This window comes from Macaca thibetana, chromosome 14, assembly GCF_024542745.1.
Source record: "Macaca thibetana thibetana isolate TM-01 chromosome 14, ASM2454274v1, whole genome shotgun sequence".
In the NCBI taxonomy this organism is placed as follows: Eukaryota; Metazoa; Chordata; class Mammalia; order Primates; family Cercopithecidae; genus Macaca; species Macaca thibetana.
The window spans coordinates 94547248-94560890 of NC_065591.1; the positions used below are offsets into that span (position 1 = coordinate 94547248).

The window sequence follows — 13643 nt, forward strand, 5'->3', positions numbered from 1 at the left end:
AACTGGCACTTGCTTTCTAACTTTATCTCTCCGTATCAAGAACATATAAGCTGAAACTGCTAGTTATTACCTACTGGATAACTTCCATTGACTAGCCATTGTCACACCACATCTTCAAGGTTTGTATTGCCATAATCACTTTGCGGAGGAAGAATTGGAGCTCAGAGCCATTAGATAACTTTGCAAAGTCACTCAAATAGTAAAGGCTAGAGCCAGAGATTGGTGTGTGTATCCACCTCCTGAAGTCAAAGGTGTCCTCGTCTCCTGGCTGCTTCTGACCACAGCATAGAAGGAAGGGTATTGTTTACCTCCCACTGAGTTCCGCGTTGGCTTTTATTTATTAAAGTGTCCCAGTAGAGTATACGCTGTCACTCTGAGCAGAGGTCCTGTGTGGCAGGGACCAGGTTTTTAGCTCTCTGGGCGCTATCACCTAACACAGTGCCTTACTAGCCTAACAGGCGTGGTTCCGAGAAGCTTAATGGCCACTGCCATCACTTTCATTGTTACACAATGTCGGGTATAACAAATGTAGGTGGCATTTCATACCCATTCTGAGGACAAAGAGCCACTGAAATGTGCTCCATGATGACTGGAAAATGCTGGCAGGGCTAGATATGCCAAATGGAGGGGGCACTGCAGCCCTGCCATTTCTTTCATTGAGAGATCTGGAGGGTACCTTTGAAGAAGTAAGCAGTGCCCCTCTCAGCCACTTCATAAGCTGCATCCACATTGGACATGAGCTGGGGGAAGGAGCTGGTAATAGTGCTGGGCCGAATTCCTGTCCGCAAGTGAACCTGCCGTCTCCAGAAAATCCTATGGGACATATCAAAAAAGAAAAAAAAAATCAAGATCAATGATTGATATACATATAAAATTACACTTGGACTGAAATGTACTCAGAGGCCACTTGCTAAATGCCCTTTGCCCTCGCCTTGCCTTGTTTTTTTTTTTTTGGGATGGAGTGTCTCTGTGTGACCCAGGCTGGAGTGCAGTGGTGTGATCTTGGCTCACTGCAACCTCGGCTCACTGCAACATCCACCTCTCCAGTTCAAGCGATTCTCCTGCCTTAGCTTCTGGAATAGCTGAGGCTACAGCTGTGTGTCACCATGCCTCGCTAATTTTTGTACTTTTAGTAGAGACAGGGTTTCACTTTACCACGTTGGCCAGGCTGGTCTCGAACTCCTGACCTCAAGTGACCCACCTGCCTCGGCCTCCCAAAGTGCTGGGATTACAGACATGAACGACCGTGTTCAGCCCACTCTTGCCTTGTTTTTAAGGAAGAACACAACTTTTTGGACCTTGGTAAACAGTTTCTACTCCCTTTTCATTGTCTTAGCATTTCTGTGATCCCCTCTCCTTCATTTATTTAAGGATGTTCAAAATAATGAAAGAATATAGCGAAGTAATAGTATCAGTTATTTACGCATTTAAGTTATGCATCCCCCCCATTCCAAATATCACCTGATATAAATTTCTCTTTCCTTTTCTGATCTTTTAAAAGTTAAAATCTTACAAAGGTAACTATGATCCGGAAGGTGGACATTATAGATAGTATGTAAATGAACCAGAAGTCTGTGGTTGAGTCATGCTGATTAGACCCTGTAAAAATAACAAAAACATTAATAATCATAAATTATGGTGTTGCCTACATAATTGTCTTCTGGAAGTGCTTGCATGCATGAACCTGATATCTAGTTAACAGAAAATCTAGTACACACATATTAATTTAAGGTTTAGCAATTCATCTATCCAATTACCCAATATTATAGTCATAAATTTGTGGCAGTATATCTGTGAGGGTACATTATTGAAACTGACAATGTAAATGTGCTCTATTTTATAGTTTGAAGATGAAAATCATTTTGATAAAACATGAATAATTTACTTGGCTTCTTAGGAACCCAGAATTAATGCACAGGATTATTTGGGGACTGGGAAACTGTAATAAAATTTTGACATTGAACTTTCTTAGTGGCTAGTTTAGGAATTCTCCAAATTTTATGCTGAGTTTTCCTATTCAGTTAATCTAACAAATATTTACGGAGCACCTATCATCAGGCACTGTGGTGGACATCAAGAATGAAACACTGAGGAAGATGTTGGCCCTGCCCTCAATATGTTTGCACTCTAGTAGTAGAGACTGATTAGTAATGATCAGAGTGATTGGTGCTACAAAGAGTTAAGTTCAGGATACTCTGAGAACACACAAGAAGGATATATGCCATTGCATTTAGGGGCTTAATAAAGGTATCCCCGATGAGGCAACTTAAGCTGATGATAAAATCAAAAAGGGGATATATTGAGAAAAGATAAATATTTCCTCATGTTTCATAAGAGGCATCATGGTGCAGAAGGAAAAGCACATTGTGTTTCAGAAGATGTGGACTAAAGTTTTAACTCCACTGCTAACCAGCCTCTCCAAGCCTCAGGTTAATCATCTTAAATGGGAAAAATAATTTCCTGGCCAATATCATGAGATCATTGTAAGGACCAAATGAGATAATGAATATGAAAGTGTATTATAAACTGTAAGGTGCCATATGGATAGATACCGTTTGTTTGAAAAGGTATTATTTGTTTAGGCCTTAATTACCCACTAATTGGGCACCCACCATAGTTGATACACAAGCTCCAAACATCACAGCCTTATCTAAAACGCATGTATTAACTGATGAAAAACTGAGATCCAGAAAGGCTGCTGGGCCCAAAGGTCACCAGGTGGTGAGGGGGCAGACAGGGCCTGGCTCAGGCTTCAGCTGCCTTGATGTTGGTCACATGTCCAATCTCACCCACTTGCTCAAGCTCAGTCTTGTGATCTCTGGTTTTTCTTTGTTTGTACTTTGACCCTTTGTCCAATCAGACGTGGACTTTTCTGAAGTCCAGAGGGACCACTTCCCTTTTCTCTTTTCTCTCACCACCTCGTAATGAACACATTTTTGGGTATCCGGAATTCAGCAACTACTTCTTGGATTAATTGAGAACCTGGGATGAAACCTGAATAGCAAATGTGTTCCAATTAATGCAGTTCAATACACAGCTCTGAAATGTTGTCTCTTATAAGTTGCTGTGCTAAGACACAAAGTGTGCATTTCAGAATATTATAATGATGAGGCCATGTGGGGAAAGTGGGGAGGTAGAGGAGCAGATATGTCTTCCCAAAACTAGGCTCTGTCTGAATGATCTCTGATGAGGTATAGTTGACTTCCAGCTGCTTTCTCTTTGATCACTCTAAAGCCAGATGCATTTTCTTTCATTTCTCACTTAAAAATCAACAAGCAACTCTAGGCAAAGCTAAGTCCTACTTTTTATTTGAAGTTATGGGACAGTGATGTCCTGAATGACTCAACGTGAGAGGTAGTAAAGCGTAGTAGTTAAGAGCTCAGGCAAAGGGAAATCGTACTCTTGAAACTTTTCACAAGTGGTAGACTCTTAAATTCCTCACTAAAGAAACTTTGATGTAGGATATTGTGAGGACTAAATTGAAGTAGTCATTCTAAATCAAGTGTGATTTTGCACCCCGGGGTACATTAGGCAATATCTGGTGACAATTTTGGTTGTCATAGCTGGGGATGGGCAGTGCTATTGGAGTCTAACGCGTGGAACCAGGGATGCCACTAAACATCCTAATGCAAAGGACAGCTCAACACAACAAAGACTTATCTGGTTCGAAATACCAGTAGTGTCAATGTTAAGAAACCCTGCTTTAAACACCACTATGACGTAGTATAATGTATATAGTGTGCACATAGGATAGAAATAAATGCTATCCATCACTTATATAAATTATCACAAATTTGTTTCTTTTCTTTTTGTGAGATGGAGTTTCACTCTTGTTACCCAGGCTGGAGTACAATGACGTGATCTAAGCTCACGGCAACCTCTGCCTCCTGGGTTCAAGCAATTTTCCTGCCTCAGCCTCCTGAGTAGCTGGGATTACAGGCATGTGCCACCACGCCTGGCTAATTTTGTATTTTTAGTAGAGATGGGGTTTCTCCATGTTGGTCAGGCTGGTCTCGAACTGCCTACCTCAGGTGATCCCGCTGCCTTGGCCTCCCAAAGTGCTGGGATTACAGGCGTGAGCCACTATGCCTGGACAAATTATCACAAATTTCAAAAATAATCTGTAGTCATGAAAAACTTCAGTAAACTAATGAAAAAAATGATGTGGCAATAAAACAGTAACATACTCAGAGAATTTGCATCCTTAGAGCTATAGATTGTAGTAATAAGTGAAGTAAAACTCATAAAAACAATTATAGCAAGTAACTTCCTTATACATCTGTGAATGGATTTAAAATATAAACAAAAAATCTATAAACCTCTTGGAAAAGAACAGCTGCAGGATGTATTGGAATGAAAATAAATAGATTATATCACTAGTCCATAATTTGATCTTTGATGAGGAAGGCAAAACAATGGAGTTTATTGATGTTTTAGATCTGCTGATTAGACATTTAGCTGCATTATTTACCTTCATGTACCCACATCTAATGCTGTGCTGGCACATAGTCAGGATTCAATACATATTTGTTGGCTAAATGAATGGGTGCCAGAGAGATGACTGGAACTTACTTGATCCGTTGATTTTTCATTCAAAGTTTCATATTCTTTGAAATTTTAATTCGCTTTTACCAAAGAACAGTAACTAACTCATCAAATTTGAGATTCGGTCTCTGGTAACTTTCACCTGGCCTCTTGCAGCTCTTTTCTAGTTCCTTGAACTCCTCCTCCAGCATCATGTGTTATTCATCTTTTTATCCTTGGGCTTAGCATGGTGCCTGGTGTATCCAGGGACTTGATGCATGTTGTCAAGCCTTAAAGGTCTTCTTTTGTTATACCCAGCCATCATTCTCCACCTACCTAAGCTGATCCCATTAGTCTTTCATTTTCAGGAGATGCCTTCACCCTTTATTTGCTGGACAATCAAGGCAACTTAGCACAAGCTGAATGAATGGCCCACTTTTCATCCTCTTTAGTCTCACACTCTCCTAGATTCTGATCTCTGTCATCCTCTTTCCTACTTGTGGGAAGGGGTGTCTTTTCTCCACCTTTTTTTTTTTTTTTTTTGAGATGGAGTCTTGCTTTGGCCCCTAGGCTGGAATGCAGTGATGCAATCTCAGCTTACTGCAACCTCTGCCTCCTGGGTTCAAACAATTCTCCTGCCTCAGCCTCCCAAGTAGTAGGGACTACAGGCACGTGTCACCACACTTGCCCAGCTAATTTTTGTATTTTTTTCAGTAGAGACGGGGTTTCACCATGTTGGCCAGGCTGGTCTCGAATTCCTGACCTCAAGTGATCTGCCCGCCTTGGCTTCCCAAAGTACTGGGATTACAGGCATGAGCCACCACACTGGCCTCTATCTTTTTGATGCTCTATTTAATTACTGCTCACTCCCCTGAGATCAGGCAATGTGATGCAGTGAACAAAACAAGGAATGCTTGAAGCCTTGTTTTATAACTGGCTGTATGACCTCGTGTGAGTCATTCAATTTTTCTGAGACTCAATTTCCTACTGTCAGATAAGAGTAAGAATAATATCTGCACAAACACTTCAAAGGATCACCTGAGATAAAGCATATGAAAGTGTTTTATAAACTCAGGACTACCCTTATTTGTAGATACTTTAAAAAGACATGTTTTTACTCTACAAATTTATTAATAGGTGATATGCAGAATATAAACTTAGAGTTTATCAATATAGCTAAGTTTCCTTCTTAGTTTTTTTCCGCTGGAAACTTTGAAGTACAAACTGTCATGTCATTGGCTGAGAAGCCATTCATTCTGTGGGACTCATTAATCAGGGTTGCTTAGTTCAGGATGAATCAGAATCCAAGAAATCAATCATGCATCATCCATCTCACGGAACCCAAGAAAAATATAGCTCATACAACTAAAAACCCATGTGTAGCCAGTGGTGTAGATTAATGGTAGTCAAAGCTGTGCATAGTGTCCTTAAATTAAGAGTGTTTGTACCCATCTGAAGAGCCTGTGAAAATCCATATTCATAAACCATAACCTGTGAACATGTAAAGGGCCCCTCCTCTCTCAGAATCAGGTGGTTCAGAAGAAATGACAATGAGTCAGGGATCTTAGTTGACCTCTGCTTCTTTATCTGAATTATTAATAGATCACAGAGAACTGCTCTAAGTAAACACAATGCCATTTGTTGGCTTTCAGGGAAGCAACCTTCCAGCCAGAAAAGACACATCGCCAGGGAGAATGAGAAGGAGGAAGACTTCCTCCTGTTCCATGGTGGGCTTACCTCAAGCCCATGGCATCCTGGAAATTCCCAATTTCAAATCTACTCTCCAGAAATAGTGGTTACTGTTATTGTTTCCCTTCCTGTAGCATCTCGTATTTGTTTTTCTCCATTGTCTTCAAACATGAACAGTTTCCTCTTTGAAATCCTCTCTTGGCCCTGCTGTTACTGCCAACTATTATGTTAACTTCTTTTGTGGTCAACAAGCTTCTCAAGTGAATGCTCTATCTCAACTCTTTTGTTTCCCCTCATTTGCTCTTATTTATTTATTTTGAGACAGGGTCTTGCTCTGTCACCCAGGCTGGAGTGCAATGGTGCAATCTCAGCTCACTGCAACCTCCTCCTCCAGGGTTCAAGTGATTCTCCCACCTCAGCTTCCTGAGAAGTTGGGATTACAAGGCACCTGCCACCACACCTGGCTAATTTTTTGTGTGTGTTTTTAGTAGAGATGGGATTTCACCATGTTGCCCAGGCTGGTCTTGAACTCCTGACCTCAAGTGATCCACTTGCCTCTTTCCCAAAGTGCTGGGATTATAGGTGTGAACCACCGCACCTGACCCCGTTTGCGCTTTAATCCTTTTCCATGATCTGCTTTCTTCCTCATTGCTCTGCTGTGACTACATTCTAAATTATCCTGGCCACTCAGTCCCTTTTCTTCAGTCCTCAGTCTGGTGACCTTGGCAACATTTTCCACTGTTGATCACTTAAAAAAAAAATACACCTTTTTTCCCGAGATTTATTTGGGATTCCACTACAGGCATTTTGTCTCTGATATCAAACAGAACTAAGTTATAATTCCAGCTGAGGACAATGGCAGTGTGGATTAAATGAGTGAATGTCTGTAAAATGCTTAGCACAACACATAGCACATTGCAAATTACCATGAAGTGTTGGCTATTATTATTGTTATTATTTTTGGAGTGCTGAATCTCTCTGGTTGTTATTGAATCTTTTTCTCCCATTTCCTAGGCTCATTCTTTAGACTTTTTTTCTTTCTCCTCATTCTCTCTTCAGAGCTGTTTTTCATCTCTACATCTTTAACTATCTCCTTTATGTGGGAGATTCAAAACTCACAAAGCCTCCAACTATGACCTCTTCCCTGAGCACTAGCTTATTTCTATGAAACTCCGTGAAAATTGTCATTGTTTTAAATCTGATACATCTCACCCTGAGTTTTACATCGTGTTCCCAACAAATCCTCTCAATTTTTCTGAGAGAACAATGCTGTATATTATACTCTCAGCCATGAGGCTTCTACCTGCTTTAACTCTTCCTTTTCTATTGTTCTTCTCACCAAATTAGTGTCCTAATCCCGCTGGTGAGTCCTTAGAATGCCTTTTATTAATATATCCATTGTTCTCTCCAATTCCTACTTGCATAACCCTTAAAAATGTTTTTCTTTGCCTTCTAATTTAAGATACATAACATCTTTTGAAATTTGACAATTAGTTACAGATTAAAAAATATATATAGAATCCTATTTTGAAAAAAAAAAAACAAATGTGAAGAAACATATTAGACATTCTTGGGAAACCTAGATAGTCTATGAACATCCTCCTCTTTGTGGTTGGTTACCCCACCTGCAAGCAGAGGGCGTGAAAGCAAAGGAACAGCTTGAAAGTGCTCTTCCTACTAACTCAAATGCGTAACAGTCAATGGGCATATGTTAATTCAGGTTAAATTTCAGTGCTTTTCTTGGTAGTTCCATTTCATAGGCAGAAAGCTTTCTATATTAGTGCTAGGATAGACTCTGGACTGGAGTCAGAAGACCTGGGTCTCATGGGAGGGTCTGCTAGGGCTAAAAGACCTGTGCCTATTTTCCTTATCTCTACACTGAAGGACTTGGACATGATCGACCTTTATGCTTACTCTATTTGTAAAATCTATTGTACCTCTAAGATTTATAGATGATTATGTGTGATATTCTTGATTTTACCCTTAAAATTATATTGGGCCAAACCCAACATAATATAATAGATGCAAATATAATTCTGGTATGGTTACAATTCCAGTCATTTCTCTCTTATTTTCCCTAAGTGACTGAGGAAATCTGATATAGCCTTAATAATTTTGTCACCTATTATAAAAAGTAAGTGTGTGTTCATTAAGTCTATCTATCTATCTATCTATCTATCTATCTATCTATCTATCTATCTATCCTTCAACTTATTATAGCTAACACTTATTTCCCTTCACACGGAACGTATGAATGTACGTTTACACGCTATAGAGAATATCTGACAATCTCACGGTTACTTTAAAAGGTACTGCATTCCATCTTGCTTTGGAAACAAACCATGTGGTTATTATGCTCATAGCTTGAAATGTCCCATCAACAGACTATTGTTGGTGACGGGGAATTCCAGGCTGTTGAGTGGGAGAGAACAGACTGGGAGCTCTTTCATAATCAGTGGCTCCCTGGTTGCCATTATAACTGTGGCTTGAAAGAATTCTTTGTTCTTTGTCCAGGCTTAGCAAGCACTCTGGGACTTTTAGCGGCAGCTGGTAGGGGATCGGAGCTAAAAAGTCATGGGATTCCAGCTCTGGACAGCATCTTAGGAGGTAGTACAGCAAGGTAGTTAGGAGCACGGGCTCTGAAGTTTGCTAGTTTGGGTTTGAATTCCAGCTCCACCCTTTACTAGCTGTGTACTCTTGAACAAGTTGCTTATCCTTTCTATCACTTGTAAAAGGAATGATATTTCAGGCTTCACAGGGGAATTGTAAGAATGTGATAACGTAGTGCTTTGCATAGTAAGCACTGAACGCTTTGCATAGTAAGTACTGAACACTTTGCATAGTAAGTACTGAACGCTTTGCATAGTAAGTACTGAACACTTTGCATAGTAAATACTGAACACTTTTAAGTCACTATTAGTAACAGAAAACTCCCTCACTTTATAGAAAAGGAAGAGAAGCTCCAGGTGCCACGGTGAGTTAGTGGTCCAGCGCTGGAAGGGACCACTCCTGACTCCCCATCCTGCTTATAGCTTGTGCTAGTTCTTTGGAATCATCTGCCCTACCCCAATAGCTCATTGAATCTGAAATGGAAGAAGATGAGAAGGTGGTGACTAAGCAGATACATACGTGGTAGCAGATCATCTCTCCTTCTGTAGCCCCTCTGCTGATTTTTTGTTTCTAGACGTCTCTTGCACCAATGCCTCACTTACTAGTCTGTTACTACCCTCAGTATTTATGAACAAGACTATGTCAAAAGATGTATCGACTTCAAGTTGTCATTAGTAATTGCTAAATGCTCACAGTTTGATAAACAGAAGGCTTTTTTTTTTTTTTTTTACTTTTTTAAGAAAACAATGATCATTGAATGAAATGGTATCATATCTTTGACTTCACTGTCTCCTTTGCCCCCACTACAACCCTGATATTTACCAGAAGAATAAGCTACACCCTGCATGATGGCTAGCAACTCACTGCTTTATCACTGAATGAGTGCTACATGCCATTTCAGTGTCTGGGAGAGTGGAGCCTGAATGATATCCCTTAGATGAAGCCAAGGTTACTAAGATCTGTGCTCCAAGCTCCTCCTGCCCTACCTGGTCTACTACTTCTGGGTCGTTGCCTACCAATTCCATTTGATGTACTTTTTGGTAATACTCAAGAAAAAGAACATCAATGGTCAGTGTCTTAAAAATAAATAATCATCAGAAAATTAATAACACAAAAGAATCAATTGGGTTCTCTAAATACCTGAAGCTGTTTATAAGCCTCCCTGCCATTATAAATATTTTTTGATTCCCACTCTTAAGAATAGTGACTGCCATTTATTGACACTATGTGTCTGGCATATTACTTGCTGGGGATCACCTCATCAGTAAGCGGTAGGGCCAGAACTTAATCCCACTGACTCTGCTGTGAAAGCCTGGGTTCCTGGGCCTGGCTCTAATTTGCATTTGAAAAGTGAATGTCTGTCCATTGTCAAAGATTTAGTTCAAGCTCTTTCTAATTTTTAAAAATTAGAAATAATCCAGTATGGGACTGATTAAATAAGTAATGATATATCTAAGGATGAGAATTAAAATTCATTGACAGGAAAAAATAAAATTTTGTGAGTGAAAAAACTTTATAAATCAACACCACTAGTAAAATTCTATTTTTGTGGAAATCATTGCACCCCACTCCCATATGTACAATATCTAGCTCTCTATCCAGAGAAAACGTCTGGAGGGACACACAACAATATGGTTAACAATGGGAATGCTCTGCGTTATGTGCCCTCCAGATTCCTATGTTGAAGCCTTAACCCCCAGTGGGATGGTATTTGGAGATGGGGCCTTCAGGAGGTAGTTAGGGTTAGTGCTGGAAGAGGACATTCCTGACTCATGAGGTCATGAAGGTAGGGGCCCCATGATGGGACTGGTGCACTTATAAGAAGAGAAACTGGAAAGCTTGCTCCCTCTTTCGCTGTACATGAAGAGGTCATGCGAGCTCACAGCAAGATGGCGGCTGCCTACAAGCCAGGAAAAGAGGCCTCAGAGTGAAACTTACCTTGCAGATACCTTGATCTTGAACTTCTTACCCTCCAAAACTGTGAGGAATAAATTTCTCTTGTCTAAGCTACCTGGTCTATGGTATTAGAAAGCAGATCAAAGAGAGCAAGTAAGTTTCCCAAGGTGACAGTTAAATGGCTGAGCTAGGACATCAGCCTGAATTGACCTGATGTCCACTTTATCCCTAGTGAGTGTGCATAGCAAATGCTCAATAAATATTTGGTGAATGAGGGTTGGCTAGCTGGACGGATGGACAGATAGGAGACTGGATAAAAGGATGGATGGGTATCAATCCCGCAGACTGATACACTCCAGGTGGTGGGATTCTGGGTAAATTTTGCTTTTTTAAAACTACTTTGTTACTTTCTGTGCGGAAGGAGCAAAAAGTATTCTTATAATAGTAGCTCAGCAATATATCCCCAAAAGCATACAAGATAAGGAACATCACATTTCTCAAACGTCACCTCCTTGGGAAACTCTCTCTAGATCTTCCCAGATACTTGCTTCTTGTTTTGTTTCATGGGCCTAACTTTTAGAGCTCATGTCTCACTATCTTGCAGGGCTTTTGGAGTCATATACCTGAGGGTTATGTAAAGGTGGGGGGCAGGTATCAATCCATCTTTATACCCCTAAAGACTACACTGCTTGAAAACCACAATGGGCTCCATAAACACTTTTGCAATATTGAAGAAGTAGAAGGAATAACGCCGCACATGAATGCTCCTGAGATGCCTCTGCCTATTCTGGTGTGATTGAATTCTGTCTCCAGCAAAGGGAGGAATAGGGTGAATGTTGCTATGTTTCTCTTTGCCTCCATGGGAAGAAGTAATTAGAGTAACCAGCATCATGGAGAAAACAGCCATACTCCCCAAGAAGCCAGAGTTGGGGGAGAATAGGGATCTGCCTTCTCTGTGCTACTTGACGGGTGAAAGGCCCAGAGGCATTGAAGAGGAAGAGTTTCAGAATGTTGGCCTTGGAATTATCCACCCACTTATCTATCCATCTGATCATCCATCCCATCCATCCATCCTTTTATCCAATCTCCTATCTGTCCATCCATCCAGCTAGCCAACCCTCATTCACCAAGTATTTATTGAGCATTTGCTATGCACACTCACTAGGGATAAAGTGTTAAACAAAACGGACATCAGATCAATTCAGGCTGGTGTCCTAGCTCAGCCATTTAACTGTCACCTTGGGAAACCTACTTGCTCTCTTTGATCTGCTTTCTTTATGTGCACATTAGGGATTCTAATCTCTACAGTGAAAAGGGTTAGAATAAATATTGTCCATTTATGGAAATCACTTAGCACAGTAGCAAGACCACAGTAGGTGCACCACAAACAGTAGCTTTGGCAGTTCTCTATCTCCCCCAAAGACCCCTGCCTACCACCCTCCTGCTGCATAGGACAGCATTTCTGCATGATCTTCATACACGGCAGCAACAAGGACCTGTGGGACGACATTTATCTGGGAGTAGAGATGAGGCCCAACGAGAGTCGGTGGCGCGTCTGAGGCTTACCGGCCCTTGAAGAGCAGGAGCTCCTTCCCCAGCATTGTCACTGCGTCAAAGGATGAGCTGGAGTCACAGAGGTCGGGGGTGGATGGCTTGTGATGGGGGGCATGGGGCACCATGGGCTTCCCCAGGAATGGTTTCCGAGGTCCTAGGATTCAAAATGACTTGGTCAAAATGGTAACGGGAATTTGGAGTTCACACACTTCTGTTCTAGATAGAGCCCCAGGGGAGGTTGTACACTTTCACCCTGGACATGTGATCATGGCCATGGCTGTTGAGGGCAGGTAGACCGGGGTTTGAGTCCTGGCTCTCCTGGTTGCTGAGCCGTGTGATTTGCCGCACATTATTTAACTTTTTAAGCCTCAGCTTCCTCACTTGTTAAAAGGGAGGGATGAAAATAGTACTCACCTCAGAAGGCTGTTGTGAGAATTAAATAATTCCTGTAAAGCGGGTAGCAGAGTGCTTGGCACATAGTAAGTCTTCTAAAGATCATTATGTTATTATAGAACTTCTTTGATATCTACAAGTGTTCCAGATTAGAAATGTAATTTAAAAATTGGCATGGATTATTTCTTTGTAATTAAGTTCTCTTTTTCTCAATAAGAAAATTTTCTTATGTGTTTTCCTATTATTTTCATAGACTCCTTGGCATCCTGCCCTGTGCTTTTGTCTTTTACTAGGCATCCAGGAAAAACTGAGCGAATTCTTGTGGAATTGAAGTACACTGAAAGTGTTTGTTACTTAAAGGTATCTTCTGGTGGATCGTCTTGGAAAACATGGACCCAAATCTTGCGAGAGCTGTCAGTGAGTCTCCCCTCCTGCTCTGCATCTCTGAGGACCTTGCCCCAGCTCCAGAAGAATGAGTCTGCACAGCTTGGACTGTCGCCTCTGGCGGGTCCCTGCTCTTTGATGAGGCCTCGTCATAACCACAGGTGAGAGTCAGGGAAGGAATGAGGCACAGGGAAGGGAAAGGTTCAGGCCTCTGATAAGGGTCAGATGAGGTTTGAGATCAGGGATGGAGTAGGGTTAGCAGCAAGGCGAAGATCGGAGGCGGGGTAAGGCTTTGGGAGAAGATGGAAGCTGGAAATTGGAGAGGGTCAGCAGCGGAAGCGATCATCTGGGTGATATGAATGCTCCCTTGTAACATAAACCCATGTTTTCATGTTTCATTCACCTGTGTCATAATAGCTGTGCCAAAATATGTGCTTTGCCTCCTGGCCGAGTGACAGTGGCCATCCGAAGGCAGTGACTTTCCAGAGCACAGGACCTCTAAAGGCAAGTGTTTGAGCTCAGCCCTTCTCGGTGGCCCACAGAAATTGCTTCCCATTGGAGCACTGCCACCAAGACTCTGGAGCTGAGTTTGT

The 13643-nt window shown here is 41.4% G+C and overlaps 1 protein-coding gene across 1 annotated transcript in view; it reads right to left on the reverse strand.

Moving 5' to 3' along the window:
- Positions 1–13643, reverse strand: part of MMP20 (matrix metallopeptidase 20) — a 48908-nt gene that overhangs the window by 17311 nt on the left and 17954 nt on the right. Inside the window, exons 6-7 of the mRNA XM_050758282.1 lie at positions 12286–12427; positions 677–813 (exon numbers count right to left, since the gene is read on the reverse strand). Coding sequence (XP_050614239.1) covers positions 677–813; positions 12286–12427 — 279 coding nt within the window. The remainder of the gene's footprint in view (positions 1–676; positions 814–12285; positions 12428–13643) is intronic.